The sequence below is a fragment of the Paroedura picta genome, chromosome 9 (genome assembly GCF_049243985.1).
Source record: "Paroedura picta isolate Pp20150507F chromosome 9, Ppicta_v3.0, whole genome shotgun sequence".
Taxonomy (NCBI): domain Eukaryota; kingdom Metazoa; phylum Chordata; class Lepidosauria; order Squamata; family Gekkonidae; genus Paroedura; species Paroedura picta.
The window spans coordinates 18,804,962-18,825,705 of NC_135377.1; the positions used below are offsets into that span (position 1 = coordinate 18,804,962).

Here is a 20,744-nt window from a genome sequence, read left to right on the forward strand (position 1 = left end):
TTCATTATGGTAGAACTTTGAAGTCCAGAAGGTGAGCATAATAGATTAATGGCTTTTGAAGGGCATATTTTTCTCAGGGTGCTTCTCATCCTTAACAGAGATTTAGGATTGCCAACAGCTCAAAGAAACAAATCTCTGTTTAACAAAGGTTCAGTGTAGGGCAATGGAAAGTTGAAGTATGGAGGTAAACAATGTTGCCTGTTAATAATATAGCATTAAAACTCTGTTATAAAGGGTAGGACGTTTTTTTCTCCAGCGTGTTAGCAACCCTAAAAGTGTTAAAGGAGGATTTATTAGCTGCCCAAAATCATTACTTTGTTTGCATTCCATTACACAAGGCATATTTATATGTTTGCCATTAGTGTTCTTTTATAACTAAATTAAGACAATACAGTTATGGGAGAGCTGTCCAAAGCAGCTTCCCTGAATGTAGTCAACACCAGTTTCTGAAAAACTGCAGCTGCTGAGATGTATGACTGTAGCTTTTAGTTTAATGATTTTCTAAACTATCTAGTGTTTTGACCAATACTGTTCAGTCAAAGGGGACTATATAAAGAATATTTATATTTCCAACTAGGTGGAATTTTGGGAATTTATTCTGTATTCCTCTTACCTAAGACAATAAGAATCACTAATTTTTAGTTCTTTGTTGTTGTTGTTAGTTGCGAAGTCATGTCCGACCCATCACGACCCCTTGGGCAATGATCCTCCAGGCCTTCCTGTCCTCTACCAGTCCTCGAAGTCCATTTAAGCTCGCACTGACTACTTCAGTGACTCCATTCAGCCACCTCATTCTCTGTCGTCCCATTCTTCTTTTGCCCTCAATCACTCCCATCATTAGGCTCTTCTCCAGGGAGTCCTTCCTTCTCATGAGGTGGCCAAAGTATTTGAGTTTCATCTTCAGGATCTGGCCTTCTAAGGAGTAGTCAGGGCTGATCTCCTCTAGGACTGACCGGTTTGTTCACCTTGCAGTCCAAGGGACTCGCAAGAGTCTTCTCCAGCACCAGAGTTCAAAAGCCTCAATTCTTTGACGCTCGGCCTTCCTTATGGTCCAACTTTCACAGCCATACATTGCAACTGGGAAGAACATAGCTTTGACTAGACAATCAAAACCCCATGGAGAAAAGGACAATTTTTAGTTCTACCTTTATGCAAAAGCTCCCCGCAGGGCTTTATGTTCTGCGCGTACTAATCTACTGGTCATCCCTGGCCCCAGGGAGGCATGCCTGGCCTCGACCAGGGCCTTTTCAGTCCTGGCCCCGACCTGGTGGAATGAGCTCCCAGAGGAACTGCGGGCCCTGAGGGATCTTTTGGGGCCTGCAAAATGGAGCTCTTCTGCCTGGTCTACGGTTGAGGCCAGAGGGCAAGGAAGATCATGGCCCCCCTACAGGAGTGGCAGTAGCGAATTCCACCTGTGCCCTCTGCCAGAATGTACTATTGGGAGTATTACCAGGACTGGGATGAGTTTTTGCTGCAGCATCTTTTTCCCCATGGGGTTTTTATTGTATTTTGTATCAGTATTTGTTCTGTTTTTATGTCTCCTTCAGGGAGAGGCGGGAAATAAATTGAAATACTAATAATTACTAGTAATAGTAATAATAATATTAAAAGATTTGTGCAATAGGTGTATACCAAGATCCTAGGTAGAATACTAAATATGAGGCTAATTTTCACAATATCTATAGTCTATTGATTTCAGCATCAGTATCTGAAGTGGAACACTAAATATGACCTTAGCTTTCGTGACATATGGAATTCTATTGGTTTCAGAAAATATACCTAGTTGAGAACCATCTAGCAGCAATGGCAGCACCATGTTGCTACTATTACGACACAGCACAGGTGTTGCTTGCATCTTCCCAAGCATGTACCTATGTACCCTCCCACAAATTTTGCCATCACCCAGAAAGCTGGAGCCATACTGTCACAAATGGTCCTAGATTGTAGGTGCCCCTGCATCCCCTGTGGCAGTGTGATTCTGTGACACACCAGCAAAGTGCTTCATTGGCACTTCTAAAAACAGCTGCTCAAGTGATGCTGGGGATGTTTATGCAGTTATACCAATGGCATTAGATGTTTAAACTAATGATGACCCTGATGAGTAAATGTCATCTCCATACTATTTCAAGAAGCACAATTATTAATGCAGTCAGTGTATTTAAGTGGTTGTGGGGGGGTGGGGACAATGACCTTTAATATTTTACTTTGAGAGTCAATAAAGTTAATCCTTTCTCAAGCAGCTGCCTTTGTTTAATCTATAATATCAAACATCTTTGGCTTTATTTTTATTTATGCTCCATTTAGTTTACAGCAAGTCAGTTGACTGTGATTCTATGTAGATGGGACGACAAAGGACTTGTAACCAACAATTCTTTCAAGAATCCAGGGAGCATTATGAGACTCTGACTGCTAACAAAACCTCTGGAGACAAATCGTGCATCTGCTACAATCTGCAATACTTAACGCAGAAATAAAGTTGCAGTAAGTGGCCCTACCTTCATCCCCATTCTCTGGCACTGCAATGTATAAAAAACAAAGAGGGAGGAGGGGGAAGGGAGGGAAGAGATAAAACGCAAAATAAATAAAAATGAAGATTTAAAGTAACAGAAACCATGATTTAAAACATAAACAAGCATGAATAAAATTTACTGAGGCTTCTTTTGTCCACTTTATTGTGCCAACCAAACCTAACACTCCATTTTCACAACAATATTTAATAAGCTGCTGGTGTGTCTGGGCTTATCAGGGCAAGCACTGTGCAAAAGCCATTAACACTGTCTATGCCAAGGTCAGCACAGCAGGAGTCAGAAATACTTTGTACTTAGTAACTGGGGAGTGAAAAAATAAACACACACACTGTATTTTAGTGCAGTATTCAGTCCAGTGGTGGTACCTGGAAAATTGATTTCAGAATTGTTTCTGAGAGCTACACTAAATATTTGTTTGTATCATCAATTTCTAACAAGGATTTGCCTTATTTGCTTCTTGACATGTGATACACTAGAGAACATTTCATGCAAAGATGGGTATGATAAGGGACCAAAATGGTAGGGACCTCACAGACGCAGAAGAGATTAAGCAAAGGTGGCAAAATTATACAGAAGAACTATACAAGAGCGAGCTTAACATCCCTGATGACCACAGTGGGGTAGTTACTGACCTGGAGCCAGACATCCTGGAATGTGAAGTCAAATGGGCCTTAGGAAGTCTGAGCAACAATAAAGCTAGTGGTGGTGACAGCATTCCAGTTGAACTATTCAAAATCTTAAAGGACGATGCAGTAAAAGTGCTACACTCAATATGCCAGCAAATTTGGAAAACTCAGCAATGGCCACAGGATTGGAAAAGGTCAGTTTACATTCCAATCCCAAAGAAGGGCAATGCCAAAGAATGTTCAAACTACCGCACCATTGCACTCATTTCTCATGCTAGCAAAGTTATGCTCAAAATCCTACAAGCTAGGCTCCAGCAATATGTGGACCGAGAACTTCCAGAAGCACAGGCAGGATTTCGAAGAGGTAGAGGAACTAGAGATCAAATTGCCAACATACGCTGGATCATGGAAAAAGCTAGGGAGTTCCAGAAGAACATCTACTTCTGCTTCATTGACTATAAAGGTAAAAAGGTAAAGGTATCCCCTGTGCAAGCACCGAGTCATGTCTGACCCTTGGGGTGACGCCCTCTAGCGTTTTCTTGGCAGACTCAATACGGGGTGGTTTGCCAGTGCCTTCCCCAGTCATCACCGTTTACCCCCCAGCAAGCTGGGTACTCATTTTACCGACCTCGGAAGGATGGAAGGCTGAGTCAACCTTGAGCCGGCTGCTGGGATTGAACTCCCAACCTCATGGGCAGACAGATTCAGACAGCATATTGCTGCCTTACCACTCTGCGCCACAAGAGGCTCTTCATTGACTATGCTAAAGCCTTTGATTGTGTGGAGCACAACAAATTGTGGCAAGTTCTTAAAGAGATGGGAATACCAGAGCATCTTATTTGTCTCTTGAGAAATTTATATGCAGGTCAAGAAGCAACAGTGGGAACTGAACATGGAATCACGGATTGGTTCAAAATTGAGAAAGGAGTTCGGCAAGGCTGTATACTGTCGCCTTGCCTATTTAACTTGTATGCGGAGCACATCATGAGAAAGGCGGGATTAGAGGAGTCACAAATTGGGATCAAGATTGCAGGGAGAAATATCAACAACCTCAGATATGCAGATGATACCACTCTAATGGCAGAAAGTGAAGAAGAACTAAAGAGCCTGTTGATGCGGGTGAAGGAGGACAGTGCAAAAGTTGGCTTGAAACTCAAAATCAAGAAAACAAAGATCATGGCAGCCGGCCCTCTCAATTCCTGGCAAATAGATGGGGAAGAAATGGAGGTAGTGACAGATTTTATTTTCCTGGGGTCCAAGATCACTGCAGATGGGGACTGCAGCCAAGAAATTAAAAGACGCTTGCTCCTGGGGAAGAAAGCTATGGCAAATCTAGACAGCATCCTAAAAAGCAGAGACATCACCCTGCCAACAAAAGTGCGTTTAGTCAAGGCTATGGTATTCCCAGTTGCAATGTATGGCTGCGAAAGTTGGACCGTAAGGAAGGCCGAGCGTCAAAGAATTGAGGCTTTTGAACTCTGGTGCTGGAGAAGACTCTTGCGAGTCCCTTGGACTGCAAGGCGAACAAACCGGTCAGTCCTAGAGGAGATCAGCCCTGACTGCTCCTTAGAAGGCCAGATCCTGAAGATGAAACTCAAATACTTTGGCCACCTCATGAGAAGGAAGGACTCCCTGGAGAAGAGCCTAATGCTGGGAGTGATCGAGGGCAAAAGAAGAAGGGGACGACAGAGAATGAGGTGGATGGATGGAGTCACTGAAGCAGTAGGTGCAAACTTAAAAGGACTCCAGGGAATGGTAGAAGACAGGAAGGCCTGGAGGATCATTGTCCATGGGGTCGCGATGGGTCGGACACGACTTCGCACATAACAACAACAACAACACTAGGGCAGGGGTAGTCAACCTGTGGTCCTCCAGATGTCCATGGACTACAATTCCCATGAGCCCCTGTCAGCAAAGGCTGGCAGGGGCTCATGGGAATTGTAGTCCATGGACATCTGGAGGACCACAGGTTGACTACCCCTGCATTAGGGCACAACAAACAATTTGAAAACTCTGCTCAGCTGGTAAAAGAGATCTGGGAAGAGAGGCTTTCAAAGGCTGATGCAGTTACTCAATACATAGATTGGGCAGTCCCCGGCACATAGGCCATGCACAGCTGACCGACTCACTGAGATATAGCAGCGGGTTTCTAGGAAAGCTAAGGGATTGTTTGGAACGGAATATGAAACTATTACTACATGCCAATATATATTTATATATATAGGATGCTAACAGTATGAAAAAGCTATTATATACTATAAATCAGTGGTCCCCAACCCCCGGTCCGGGGACCGGTGCTGGTCCGTGGATCAGTCGCTACCGGGTCGCAGCTCCTCCTCGTCCTCCTCCCCGGCTGCTGCCTCAGGGGCTGCCCTGCCACTCTGCTGCCAGCTCACCTTTGGTGCTCTCCAGCGACTGCCATGGCTGGGGCTCGCCCTCGCCGTGGCACTGTGCAGCTGTTGCTGGTAGCGACACCCAGCGGGCGGTGGAAAGTAAGGGGCGCTGGCGGGAAAGCAAGTGAAGCAGGGGCTCAGGCAGCAGCGGCGACATTCCTCAGCAAAAGACTACCCCGCCGGGCCTCAGTAAAATTGTCAAGCGTTGACCGGTCCCCAGTGATAAAAAGGTTGGGGACCACTGCTATAAATCATTAGAGAGACCGCTGCCATGAGCTAATTCTAAAGCAAATTTTCCATTCACTGGAAACTGCCTTTATGGTAAGGCCCTGTGGAACCGTTTAAGGTCCTGCAGGATCCTGATGTCGTTTGGCAGAAAATTCCACCAGGCCGGGACCAGGTGAAAAAAGCCCTTGCCCTGGTTGAGGCCAATTTGACCTCGTTAGGACCGGAGATGTTGAGCAAGTGGGCCATTTCGCACGGCTTCAAAATAGCACAATGGTTGCTAATTGGAAACGCTACTAATTTGCCATAACCCACGACGTCGTAGACAATCTGCAACAATCCTGAAACCGACCCGCAAAAAGCGCTTCGTTGTAGCGCTTTCAGGGGAATCCAGAAAAGTGGATTCACCCTCCGGATAGCGATACACTCCTGCAACCAATCTGCAACAGTAGCGCTAAAGACCTGTGCGTTACCATTGTTGCTGGTTCTTCAAAGTCCCTCCTCCTGAGCCTGTCCTCCAAACTTCCGGCGAAGCGATCGCCATTTTTTTTTCTCCGAGCGAGCGGGAATAAACGCACCAGCGAGCCTCTTTCTGTTTAGAGGCTTCCCTGGCTTCAGTCCTTCACCTTTAGTCACTAAGCACAAACCACATAAAAGCCCGTTGGCTGAAATAAAGTCCCTTTATTTTTTACACATAAATTCAGCCGAAAATCGGGCCCGTGAGAGGGGGGGGGGATTTTTTTTTTATCACTCGAGGCAGCGTGCCAACGATCATACAATCAAACGACAGCTCACATTAGGCAGCTGGATGGGTCTCTCCGTAGCAACGAATCTACCTAGATTCGTTGCTATGGGTCTGTTTTTGTTTTTTTTTAAACCTTTCTTAAAGGGAAAGGGGCTGTTTGGGAGCATGCTAACGGCTGCCCATTGGCTGCTTGACGGCCAGGGGCGGGACGAGCTTGGCAATAGCGCTTCCTTTCTAGCGATTTCTGCCGAGACCGGAAGCCTGTGGGAAACGCTAAAAAACGCAACTGATTCCACTACAAAGGCAGGTATGCATAACGACGAATTCCACTATTTTAAATGGCGATTTTTCATTCCGCAAACAATTTGCAACAAAGATCCCCGTGCGAAAAGGCCCCAAGTTTTGCTTGCTGGCCTTAAGTTTCTTATGGGATCCATTCACCATGATATTCAACTATGGACAAGATCACTACCAAAGCCACAGATTCCTGGGGATCCTGGTCCAGACTGCTTCCACATGACTATGCTGAGCTGATGACCCTATTAGAGTTATGTGCACGTTTAAAACCACACACTTCCCCATACCCCCATCATACAAAACATAATCAGGTTTTTTTTTAACAGGAGAGGGAAACACAGATTTCCCATCTGGTTGGAAGTGTTAAAAGAGCTTTAGAATATATATTTCATAATGAATATGTGCTCCAAAGAATACTTTGCAGTCAATCAGCAGACCATAGGAAAAGGTACACTGAAATCAAAGGCTGGTGGCTCACATGAAAATACTTTGCCTCAGGACTGGTTTACTTATACTTATATGCATGTTTTGTAACAATTTTCTTTCATTGTAAGTCAACATGAAAGTTACATTTTATTGATATCCACTTTTCTCCACAGTGGGGACCCAAAGCATCTTACAAAACCATTCTCTGTCCCTCCACTCTTTCCTCACATCAACAACTCTGTGAAGTAGGTTTAAGCTGACTAACATAAAGTCACCCAGAGAGACAGAACCAAATGATGTAAAGTACTTGGAAACAACTGTGTATTGTTATGATTATATAAAACTGCTAATCAGCTATATGAGGGTCTCAAAAGTAATATCTAAATCACAATGCACAATACCAACTGAAATTATATACCTACAAAAGATCACATTAAACATTTGAGCAATTAGAGCAGATGGCTGTGATTACTAAGAGTCAGCACAGCTTTCTTAAGAACAAGTCATGTCAGACTAACCTTATATCTTTTTTTGAGAAAGTTACTACCTTGTTGGATCAGGGGAATGCTGAGCTAAAATTAATTTCAACAGTGAAAAATGTAAAGTTCTACATTTAGGTAGGAAAAATTAAGAAAATTAGCTGCAGTTTGCCTTTACCTCTGAATCAGGCAAACTCTGGCTTGCTTTTTTCCTATAAACCAGGATACTAAATTGCAATTAAATAGCAATTTAGAACTTTGGCAAATGAATCCCAATTTGTTAAAATGCCTCACTTCAAAATCCAAGCAAACTAAAGTTTGTTCTTCACAGTCTTGGTGCATAAAACAACTGGAGGAGAAAGTAGAGGATGAATTTGCAAACCCAAGGACTTATGAGAATCTTTTTCATCATGATTTGAGACACAGAAGTCCTTGAGTTTGTTTGTGACACCTGACATAATCCAGAGAAATGACTATGAAACAAACCATAAGCAGAGAATGGGGGAAGGGAGTTGTTAAAATGTCACGACTTCATGAAGTGTGCACCTGATGGTGTGTTTAACAATAGCTCTAAATTAACTGTTATCTTCATATAACTATGATGGTTACTGGAACAGCTATTTGTTTATCCCTTCTGTGACCTGGCTGAGCTGGAATATGTGTTCATGCCACAATAATCTCAAGGCTATTGTAATGCACTATAATCTGGCCTTGGTGAAATCCTAGAAATTCCAGCTAGAATTTATAACATAATCTCTTTCTCTTATTCTTAATGCACAACTGTATATTAATCCCCACATTTCCCCCACAGAGATCGGAACTGTTTACATTTGATTCCCAGAGAATCTACTTTATAGGTTGATTACATGACCAACCCTGCTTAGCTACGGCTGTGGAAGGGCACCATGTGCTTTTTCAACCATACTATACGTTGATATTTCATGAAACTACTGTACGTTCTTCCTTTTTTGCTTAACTGGTTAAATGATATGATTAAGCATTATAAGAACAGTCTTATGGGAGTAATCAATGGCTTGCAGTATCTAGGACTATACAGAAATACCCATTTCCATTAGGCAGATAATATGATCAACTGCAATTGTTCTGAGCAATCTTTAAAATTCTCAAAACAACCTGAAGTGTAGACCATGAATAACTGATTTGCTTCTCTGTGCCTCTTATTGCCAGGTAAGAAAAATAATGAGGGCCACCAATAAACAGGAAAGAAAAATACACAAAATGAGGAACTCTCGATAGGAATGCCCAAGTATTAAGGATCCTCAGCTCCAACCTACCCCTGTGAAAGGGTAGTGGGCCATCACAAGGTTTTCATGGGAGATGAGAACAACTGCAAAATGGCTGCTGATGGGGAAGCTATTACTAAAAATGTTGACACTTCTAAACAAAGTATTCCGCTCTGATGACTATTTTGAAATGGGTGATGCTTCCAAAGCGAATGGCTCCTGGGGACTTCTGAAGCCCCTCCTGTTCTAACAAAGTAGAAGAAAGCCAACATTGATTCTGTGCTTTGAGAGGAGATATTCTGGGGAAGAAGCAAGGGAGCAAAACAGGAAACATATCTGTATGCACCATGACACAAAGAGCATCATGTTTTGCATCATTGTTAAAACAATAATTTAAGTTGCAAGTCCTATATGAAATCCTTCTTCAGAGGCAAATATAAAAACAGACTTATAAATAGTGCTTCAGGAAATAAAACAAAAATGCATTCCATTTTAATAAAATAATTTATGTATTTGTTTAGGTATATAAACATGATACTATATCTCAAATTGTTAATCTGCTGCTTACGATTGAATATTAAACAATACAGATTATCAAACTTGAATAAAATCAGTGTAAGATAATTCACTGATGTTTAATTTTCACATGCTGGACTATAAATTATTGACTGGGCTACCATTATAGGTATACAGACAACAACAAATACAGTTTAAATTAACATCAAGGAAATGTTGTTAACTATGCTTTTATCACCGTGCAAATCACACAGCTCATATAATAAATAGAAGATATAAATAAAACATTTGGGCCAACCAGAGCATGGGATTTTTCTCTTATCAGATAGAATGCAGAAATTCACATGTAGTCTAAGGCATCTGCTTTGTTTTAAGTATAAACAGCAAATTACTCCCCCACCCAAAGTTGGCAAAATAAACTCAGTATTCAATGGTGCAGCCCACAGAATGGAAGAGTCAGAGAGGGAACAGCCGCCGAAACGGCCGAATCACACGAGCCTATTTGTGTGTGTGTGGAGGAGAGCTTCAAAGTTAGCTAACAGCGATGAATTGGAGGGCTTTCTTCAACAGCTTCCAGTAGGCATGACACATGTACATACACAGATAGGGGTGCTGACTTCCAGAATTATAACTGATCTCCAGACTACAGGGATCAATTCCCTGGGAGAAAATGGCTGCTTTAGAGGATGGACTCTATGTCTAATGAAGTCCCCCCTCACCAAGCCTTGCCCTTCCCAGGCTACACTCCCAAATCTCCAGGAATGCCCCAACTCAGATAATCAGTATAGTATCAGACAATATCTCATTAATGACCAAAGAAAGACATTTAAATAGACCCATGAGTGAATTACTGCTAGACAGTCACTTGTTGGCTATCCTACCATTTGGGTAATCCAAATGGAATTAACCAGAGTGCCGGCTTTATCCATTATGGCTCCTGTGCTCTTTGAAGAGGTGGAGGGCCCCTTCTTAGAGAGCTTCAGCAGCTGCTGAAAAATTCACTTGTTTGTCAGGGTTTCTGCAGGGGTTTGAATGCAGGCACCTTTTAAGGAGAGAGAGGGAAAGGTGGGGGGTTGCTGTTTTATTATGGGTTTTGTCTGAGTATGTTTCTAACTATTATTGTAAGCTGCCTTGAACCACGAGGAAAGGTGGGTTATAAATGTTTTGATAAGTAATTTTGAGGCTTCTGAGTTATTCTAAGCAGATGGTAAGAATTTATTATTAAATTAAGCAATGTATTTAAGCAGTTGCAGTATACTGTTTTGAAGTCTGGACAAGGAACATGGGAGTCCCAGGTTCTTGAATGTTAATATACTTCAATCTTCCCATTCGAATACATACTAGATTGCTCAACACAGATCTCTCATAACCAACCTGTTACACTAACAACCATAGTGTATAAAGTGAAAAAAATATATAATTTCCCCTCTCATTTCAATGTTTGCTTACATATGAAGTGGAGATTCTAAACTAGTTTAGTAATAGTGACTATATAGCTACTGAATGATGACTATTTTTAATAAATTATCACAAAGTACAAATGTGTGATCTTGCTTATGAATGTCAGACCATTACTTGCTTCATAGCCAACCCCTCCCCCCTTTTCTCCTGTATTCCAAACAGAAAATATCAATACACAGAATTCATGTATTCCACAGGCCCTGTATGAGCTCCCAATAAAAAAGGCAACATCTAATGAGAAAACAGAATATTACTTTTACTATATCAGATTCTTAATTCAGCATATTAGGACTGGTAGTCTTGAGGCAGATCCGCTCACTAGTCAAACATTCAGACATTATGATATGACACAATTAAGAGCACATGTATGATTTAACATACAGGCCATGCTTCCTGATACAAACAAGGATGACAGTCCCCAGGTGGGACCTGGGGATCCCCTAGAATTGCACATCTCCAGACTGAAGAGAAAATGCTTTGGACGGTGGACTCCATAGCATTATACTTTACTGAGGCCCCTCCTCACCCCAAGTCCGACCTACCTCCAAAGTCTCCAGGTATGTTCCAACTCAGAGTTAGCAACTCTAGATACAATTCATCTTATGAGGCTATCTGGATTCAAATCCTGTTCGTGAGAATGGGCTTTGAAAGGCCCCCCCGCCATGGCCGCCCATCAGACACATAGAGGCGACATTGCCCCCAGGTGCGGCCTTTCTGGGCCCAGTGGGAAGGCCTTCTCCCCCCCCGAAGGTGGCCTCTTTGAGGCCCCAAGTGTGCTTCTAGGCCTGAGAGGAAGGCCTGCTTCCCCCCTTCCCCCCCAGCAGCGGTGTGGCCTTACCCTAGGACCTAGAAGCACACCTGGGGCCCTGGGTGTGTTTCTAGGCCCGAGAGGAAGGCCTCCTTCTGTACTCATGGTGTCCTGCCGCTTCCCCGTCACTTTCTGGCCTGTCCTGGTGAGGGCCTAGAAGCCTTTCTGGCCTGTCCGGGTGAAGGCCTAGATTGTGCCCTCACCCGATTGGTTAGAACTGCTGTCTGTCCTGGTGGGGGGCCAATCAGAAGGCGCTTCGCCCCTTCCAATTGGCCCCTCACCTGGACTGGCCCCACCCACTCTCCGCCCACTTACCTCTTAGCGAAATATGAAGGTGGAAAGATACTAATACTGCTGAATAAACTAAAGGAGAAACTATACATAGCTTATGCTTCAAAGTGACTTTCAGAATGACTGTCATAATTTTGTATCGACAGCAGGAGTAGATTAGATATTATTCATTCAATGGAAAAGAAACAGAAAATATATTTTCCCAATAATGTTTTTAGACCTGTAAATTCATTCATTTTGCATTCCTTTATCTTCATAGTATTGTTTTTGAAAACATGGAACATTTATTTAATATTTTGTCAGCTGTGGGAACAGTAAATTAGAACAAACTTGCATCCGAAAGATTTGGTAACATTAAAATATATAATTTCTATCAATGGGGTAATAATTCTAAATATTTTTACATCTGCTTAGTTCCATGTACAGCTGTGATGTTGGAGTAACACAACCAATCAATTTAAAGAATTCAGATAAGTAAACATTGGTTTGATCCTAAAATATGTGGAATGGACTCTTGAGTGGAATAACTAACATAGGATTTCACTGTAATTTTCCAGCAGTATTGACACAGGCGATTTTAAAACTGTAACTACGCCCTCGCCCTCCAACTAGTAACTGAAACAGACTTTTACAAGCCCAACATTTTAATTTGTTTGAAAGATGGTAATTAAGAAAAACCCTAAAATAAGTGGAACCTTTCGGGCTTTAAAGACACAATAAGAGACTTTTGCTAAAGGGAGATAGCTTTTAGCTCCCTTGCCCTCACTCCGCTGCATACTGGAAACAGAAGCTGCAGCTTTGAAGACATTACTGTCTTCGGGGGTTTTTCGCACCAAGAAAGTCAAAAACCAAAATTTTAAACAGCACAGCACAAGAAACTTCTAGATACAAGAATCACTTTAACTACTGAACTTCTCATTAGTGGCTTGTTGTTGTTGACGGAACCTAACCTAACCATTTCTGACTCATGGTGACTTTCTGAACAAAGGTCCACCTTCCAACTCTGTCAACAGTCATTTCTTTAAATTTTGGGGAGGTCAATCCACTTATGTCTCTGATTCTGTCCATCCATCTTGTTCTTTGTCTATCTTTGCTTCCATTTTCTTCAGTCTTACAAAGCATAATCATTTTTCTAATCCATCATTTGCACGCATTAAGTGACCAAAGCATGAGAGTTTTTGTTTACAGACCTTAGTGCAGCCTTTCTCAATCTTTTTACCATTGAGAAACTCCTGAAACATTTTTTAGGCTTTGAGAAACCCCAGAAGTGGTGTGATCATGCAGAATATGGTTGGGAAGGATAACTGTGTACATGCCCACCCAGGGCACTCCCCTTCCCACCTCCTCCATGCCCATCATTGGCCATTTTGGGTGAGTCAGGTTGACACGATCTCCTATGTTCATATCACCCAACAAATGTTTAACAAATTTAAAAAATATATCAACATTTAATTAACTCCCACTCCTGGGCCGACAAGAAAGCCCAAGGTTTCACAAATCCGTGGTTGAGAAAGCCTGCCTTAGTGTCTAGAGGTATTTTTGGGGTACCAGTATGTTGAACCCGCAAAATATGCATATTTCCTAATAATCCCAAATCCCAATATTGGTATGGTATTCAGAATCAGTAAATATTCAGGAATTTTTTCCAGCATCAGACTCAGACTTCCCTCAAAACTGCATGATTTCACAGTTGAAATGAACTGACTCTGAGGAATTTAAAGGGATCTCAGTCCCTTTAAATGCCACAGACTCAGGCTTTACTCCAAGCCATGTGACTTCATGACTTTGAGTGGAGAAAACAAATGCCTTTTCCACTCTGGTTTTAAGTAACTGTGAGGCATTTCAAGAAGAAGAAGAAGAAGAAGACTTGCTTCTTCTATGCCACTTTTCTCTACCTGAAGGATTCTCAAAGTGGCTTACAGTTGCCTTCCCTTTCCTCTCCCCACAACAGACACCCTGTGAGGTGGGTGAGGCTGATAGAGCCCTGATATTACTGCTCGGTCAGAACAGCTTTATCAGTGCCGTGGCAAACCCAAGGTCACCCAGCTGGCTGCATGTGGGGGAGTGTGGAATCAAACCCAGCTCACCAGATTAGAAGTCCGCACTCCTAACCGCTTTGGCGCGGTTCAGCTGCCTTGGCGATCACTGAAGCTAGAAGTGGTGCGTAGGAGGCCAGATTTGCGGTGCGGAGAGGAGGGGTGGCTGACGACTGGCACACTGCCACCACCCCTCCTTGGGCTTTGGTGATCACTAAGGCAGCCAAAAAAGCGCCAAAGCGCAGAACCCTACTCCTAACCACTATATCAAGATGGCTCTTGGTCCCTTTAAATTCCTTAATTGGCTCCTGTTTAGCTCAGTTTACCAAAAACTTATTTTGGGGCATTTTCCAGCTCCAATTAGCCAAATGCACACTCCTATTAGAGGCTTAATACTCTATCTTTATTCTAGCTCCGTTCTACATATACGGCAGTAAATAGGATAATTTGTAAACAAAAGTCACTTTATAAAAGCAGGTTTAGGAGGGTAGCCATGTTGGTCTGCAGCAAAGGACCCAAAGGTCTAGTAGCATCTAATAAGAGCAAGATTTTCAGAGTATAAGCATTCAAGAATGAAAGCTTCCTTCATCATATATAGTTGAAGAACACTAACTTTAGATGCAGTAAAAATGGGCCCAAACAAACTAGGTAGCCATGGACAGGTACGGCTTTTGTGATAAATAAACTGACCCCTAGATTCACAGCTCTAAATTTCCTGAAGGAATAGAAGGGAAGGATTATGCGAATAAAATAATATATTTATATGTAATATAGCACAAAGGAAAGGACAATGAAGATGAAGATCAAAACTGAAGAAAAGGCACATTTGAAAGAACTCCAATATTAGAATTTTAGTTTTCAGCAAAGGTAAATCTGCATACATTAATTATCGGAGATATTGCTGTGGCCTTTTATTTCATCTACCAGGGACAATCAACTTAAGAGCCTTTACAAAATACTGTCTCTACCCCGCAGCATATATTACCTAACTACATGAAACAACTATCCTAGTGCTTATCATTCCCCTATGTCATTCTTATGCTATGCTGATGTTATTTCTTATGAGTAACCTATAATTCCTATGCTGCTTTAATATCAGGACTGATTCTAAAATGCAAGAGCCACTTCTCATAGCATGGAATGGAAAGGTATGAATTTCTTCAAATTTCACAGCACCTCTTTCTAAACATGCTTGCATTTCTTTAACCAGTCTAAGAACTTCTGACACAATGATAATTCAGAGTATAGAAAGTAACGGTAATTAATGCTAATTAACAGGATATTGAGAAATCTGATATCCAGAAGATAGCAAAAGTAAACTGGAAAGAAAAAAGTTCTCTTTCCCAAATACTTCATGTACTCCCTTAATGCTGTTTTTTTAATATCAAAAATACTTACTTCCCTGTCAAAAATAATATACAACTAAGATTGTATTTTTATAGTGATGGTGTAATAAAAGAAAAAGAAATAAAGAATACATGTATGTAGACATATATGAAAGACATGAGAGAAATGTATGTGTCAAAATTCACAAGACAAGCTAGAAGGAAAATAGAACAGAGAAAACCAGTAGAAGAGACAGACCTGGGTTTCTTCTCCTTGATGAATCCACTTCTTCTGTGATCACGTCGTGTAATGTACAGACAGAGACAAAGAAGATGGATGTGAGTGGATGTACTCAGAAGGTAAAAACTGACACTGAGGGAAAGGGCCACAATTGTTTGAGAAAGAAACCTGTAGTGCACAGTCAGTCAATGGGGAAAAAGAAAAAAGAAAACACAGCAAACACTAAAAGGAAGAAAATATCTATTTGAACTAGAAAGGATCAGAAACACAAAGTTAGTGAGGGGGAAAACACGCATTGTTACAGCTGTCCCATCAGTATGGCTAAGGAAAAATGTAGAAAAAAACAAAGATGCATTTACTCACACATTCAGTTTGGTCCAAGAGTTTTCAGCACACTTAAACAACATTTCTCTAGGCTAAACTTAAAAATTAAATTTGAGCTTTCTCCATAATAATATTATCAGATGCTTTTATTTCTTTTTTTTTTGCTGAAGATAAACTAATTTTAAGTTGCTGGGAAATGGGGAAAAATATCTCGTTATCAACTCTGCAGTCTATGACTGTAATAAAGGTTTGTCTGTATGTCTATCTCATTATCTGGAAGAAGAAATAAAGCCACCAGTCTAGTTTAAAGCCACTAAGTCTAGAGAAACCAGATTACAATGAATACCAATTAAATATATGAATGGTTCTGAAATACGAGTAAGTCATGATTAAAATACAAGTAAAAATTGGGTTCAAATGGAAATGAGTTTCAGAGCATCTATAGCTCTTACCTATAACTTCTGCCAAGATCCTATATGTTATCATTACTCATGTTATTCAGTATATAAATAATTGTAAAGTGAAGTAAAGAGCATAAACTTTCTGGTGTTTTATGTTATGACACATCAGCCTTAAAGGAATTGTTGTTTTGGTCAATTCCACCTTCCTTATGGAAATCAACGGCAACTACCATGAGGTTTTCCTGTCAAGACTTTGCCTAATGTTGAGGGATAGGAGGATAATCTATTCTGTATTTGATCAGTAGACAGAAGATGTTGCTACAGGGCCTCGTTGGATTCATCAATGATGCATTTAATTCTAACGATGAATAGAAAGTCTGGAGGAGGTACCATATTCTATTGTATTAAAAAAACTCTACCAATGACACCTTTTCGAAGACACCTGTATATCACAAGCATAAGAAATGTTAAGCATCTCCTTTGTTTTGGAGACTTACTGAAGGCAAATTCTGGGCATATTTTGGGAGAAATGCAGAACAATGATACCATAGTTTACTTGGGTTGCCTATTAAAGTATGTGTTTGATGTTTGAAAGATACAGGCCTAGACACAAATTGAAAAAAAAAACCAGACATACTTTACAATATGTGATACCTGCAGTTCTTCCTATCCTGTAATTATTTATACAGTAAAAAAAAACTTGCTGGAAAAATTCAAATTATTTGTTTATATGTCAGTTTTGTTTGCTTGTGAGAAAGAAATGAAGAAAAATTTGTTTCCTATTATCAGTAAGCTCCTCAGCATCAGAGTTACAAAGAAGGCCTTAAAATATACCCCTCATAGATCGTACATTTTACTGTTCTATCTAGATTTATTCTATCCCATACTCTCAATCTCAAGGAGGGTGATTCATAGATTCAGATATAAAGCCATAAGAAGTTTTTCTAGGTGACCACTAATACCTTGCACTGGCATATACCTGGCAGATAATACAAATATCATAGAATGGCTAGATATGTTCTTGTTGTACACTTGTGACAGCATTTTACAGCAGCCGAGGTTCCAGCATCCATCATGCAGATCCCACACAAAGCACTACATCATCTAATCCTTGAGATTTCAGAAAGATAGTACTCAAATCCTCAAATTCCAAATACAGTTAGTAAATTCCTTCTGAAGTGTAAATATAATCCTTCTTTCAGTATAACACAGTTATTCAGTGTGCCAAGATCTACAGCGCAATCCTGTGCAATTATTTCAGCCTCAGTAATGAAAATCAATGGGATTATATTGGAGTAACTCTGCACTGAACTATATTGTTAGACAGAGCCCAAAACACAGTGTTGGCAAAGGCTTTACAACACATTGAGTATCACATTACTTCCACAATTCTTATACAGTGATCTGATTATAAAGTTACTGTGTACAGACAGGGCGGTGCAAAAATGACCTTTGTATTCCACATAGCTGTCCTGCTGGAGGTGGTCTTTTGAGTATTACTGGATGAACAAATTTAATCCAGTTTCTTTTTTCATGAGACAGAGTTGAGATGGTGATCATGAGGCAGGATTGAGCTGCTGTTAAGAATTTTCATAGAATAATCACTGGGTTCTTTTAAGGAAGATTTTTTTCCCCCTGGGGGTATACGGTACTGACTCGGCCATCAAACCAAGGAAGAATTTTGGATAAAAAAATATACAATGGGAATTGTAAGTCCAATATATATATAAACGTGTAAGAGAAGCTGCAGTGTAAGAGAAGCTGCCTGTTCTGAAAGTAGAGCAAATTACTTACAATGTTTTTTCTTTGCCCCTTTCTGATGATGCCATCCAAGTTGTGACAAAGGAAGAATATTTTAAGAGGCCAGAAATAATCTGTGCTACTTTCAAGAATTGCAGCTTCTCTTAGACTGTTATAAATCTGGCATCTACAACCTATTCTATACTCATGAGATATTTTTTACATGCAAAGTGGAGAAGGAAGAAGATTTGGAGATGGAAGGGGAAAAGGAATGAACTGAAATGCCCCTTCTCAATCTGATCAGCCCCTCCTGAGCTTAATTCCCTGCAAATAACAGTTCACTCACCCAATATAACATAATCTGTGGAAAGCAAGACAAGAATGTCATAGATGTGATTTCTTCAGAGTCTCAATAATCCCCTTGCACTAACAAGTCAGATCCTGTAACCCACCTTCAATAAACCATGTGAATTTTAATGCCTAATATTTATTAAATCTTCATGTTTTTGTCATGAACCCCGATTCATGCCATCCTGGCTCCATCCGTCCCTGCATATTCTCACACTTCCATGCCCCCTCCGGCCGGCTCTGGCCAAGGCCGTAAAGCAATAAACCTGTCCTTTGAGAACTTCACTCCCTTCCTTTCCCAGCGGGAGAGGCTCCGTCCGAATGTATCAATCTTACTGTAAGTGTCCTTGCGGAGACAACTCAAAGTCTCAACAAAGTGCCAACTGCTTGATAAGGTTCCTGGCCATCTGGCCGCTTGGGAACCGGCTTGCTTTTGCCACCTTTCCACTCTCCCGCCGAAATATCTTCAGCCCCCCTCCCCTACCTAGTGAGCCCTATAACTACCCCGCTTGTTCCCCCTGTACTTTGTTATTATCAAGATCTTTGCTTAGGAAGATCTTGACAGGCTTAAGCGTACTGTGGACTTTGCCTAATAAAACTACTTCTGGAATTTGCAACCGGCTGTTGGATTTCGAATGCGCTTTCCCCTGAGGCTCCACAGGCTGGGCTCAGCCTGATTCCTGACAGTTTTCTTCAGCAAATATACTCTCAGTATGCTCAGTATTCAAATGCTACCACTTTCAGATGCAACGATGGCTATCTAGCTTTGGTCAGTTTTTTATTTATATGATGATTGCTTTCCTGTCCTAATAAAGAAAGGCTTAAAAAGATGCACCTAACTGTCCTGGTAGATTTACCTCCATATTACTCATTTATCCTCCTCTCTCAACTGCTCTTTCTTCCAAATCTTGTCTTCCTTTTGGTCATTCCCTATCCCATTATTCTTATTTTTGCCTTCACTTAATATTTCTGGTAAGGCCTTGGAGGAGAAACGTGTCTCATAGCTTAAATGCCACTCAGCACCACTTGGCTGCTCCACCCAACTACCTCCTCCTCCAACCGGCTTGCCTGTCTGACAAGCAGCCAGCCTTGTGTCCCCCACCCCTGACCACCCCCTTCTCCTTCCACTTCCCTACGAGGTTCAGAGGCTGCATATCCATGCCATGTGAGAGCTGCCCCTGCCAGTGAGTTCCATAACAGCTGCCTGCAGCCTTTCCAGGTCCTGGGGGCAGAAGGAGGCTGTCTGCAGAGTTCTTCCACTCCACCCCCAATCTAGCTCCTGTTGTATTCTTGAATGCAATGGGCTTGGCCCCTAGTTATTTTTATATTGCGCCACACGGTGATCTCACAATGACCAGTCAACCCATCCCAGTCTCCTTCCCAGTCTTATAAAATGCCAAATGACAACTTTGTAAGTTCAGTGGGAATGACTTTTAAGCAAAACATGCTTAGGATTGTACTGTCAGGATATTAAATAACTTTGTACATATTTTAATAATTTGTATAGACAGTGACAAATAAAATGGAACAGTTTTAAAAGGAAGGTATTTTTCTAATTGATGTGCATTCTAACACGTGGCTCTATTTTTGCTATTCTAAAAAAAAAACACCACTGTACCACAACACTAATCTAAATCGTTTCTACAGACTAAAAAATTCACAAAGTGAAAAAAATAAGGTACATTAAGCACACACTTATTACAAAAAGCATGAAATGTAACAGTTTTATAGTCTCATGCTTTCAGGTGGTTTTCCAAACCCTGACAAACCTGGCTCAGTATGATGTTTCTTTTTCGGCAATGATTTGTCATCAGTTATTGTACCATTCACCTTTTTCTGCTGGTCTTCCCATGTAACTTCTAGCGTAAACCAAAAGAAATCAGAGCTTGTCAGAAACATTAAGTAAATTCTATAAGATTCCTAACAAAATTTGATGCAGTTTATTGTAAAGTTGCAACCAGTCACTGGCAAGGTAAAAATTCAGTGTACTGTTCATGTACCCACAAACATTTTAATATATTCAAGTTGGGAGATTATGTTTAATTAAATAGCCAATTCAATATAAGAACTGTGTTTTTTTAAAAACTGTACTCTTTTAACATTCCCATTCTAAAGATTCAGAAAGTACATGAAAATATAAAATAAGAAAATGGCTTGGATTCTGCTTAAAACTCCACAAAGGGAAGATGAATCTTTTCAGTCCCCAGCGCCCTGTGGCAGACCTTTGACTCTCCCGAGCTATTTCTGTGACCCCCCCAGAGGTAGCATTTCAGCTTTTCAACATTTTGGA

General features: G+C 41.1%; 1 protein-coding gene across 49 annotated transcripts in view; it reads right to left on the bottom strand.

The window, feature by feature from the left end:
• RIMS2 (regulating synaptic membrane exocytosis 2) overlaps nt 1-20,744 on the bottom strand; it is a 360,299-nt gene that overhangs the window by 68,308 nt on the left and 271,247 nt on the right. For 37 of the 49 annotated variants that reach the window (XM_077351690.1, XM_077351691.1, XM_077351711.1 and 34 more), the window contains 3 exons: nt 20,224-20,313; nt 15,660-15,692; nt 2,496-2,516 (listed from right to left, as the gene is read on the bottom strand). The exons of 4 other annotated variants lie outside the window; for them this stretch is intronic. In XM_077351690.1, the coding sequence (XP_077207805.1) occupies nt 2,496-2,516; nt 15,660-15,692; nt 20,224-20,313 (144 nt within the window). The remainder of the gene's footprint in view (nt 1-2,495; nt 2,517-15,659; nt 15,693-20,223; nt 20,314-20,744) is intronic. 8 more of the 49 variants (XM_077351708.1, XM_077351720.1, XM_077351729.1 and 5 more) reach the window with 4 other exon arrangements.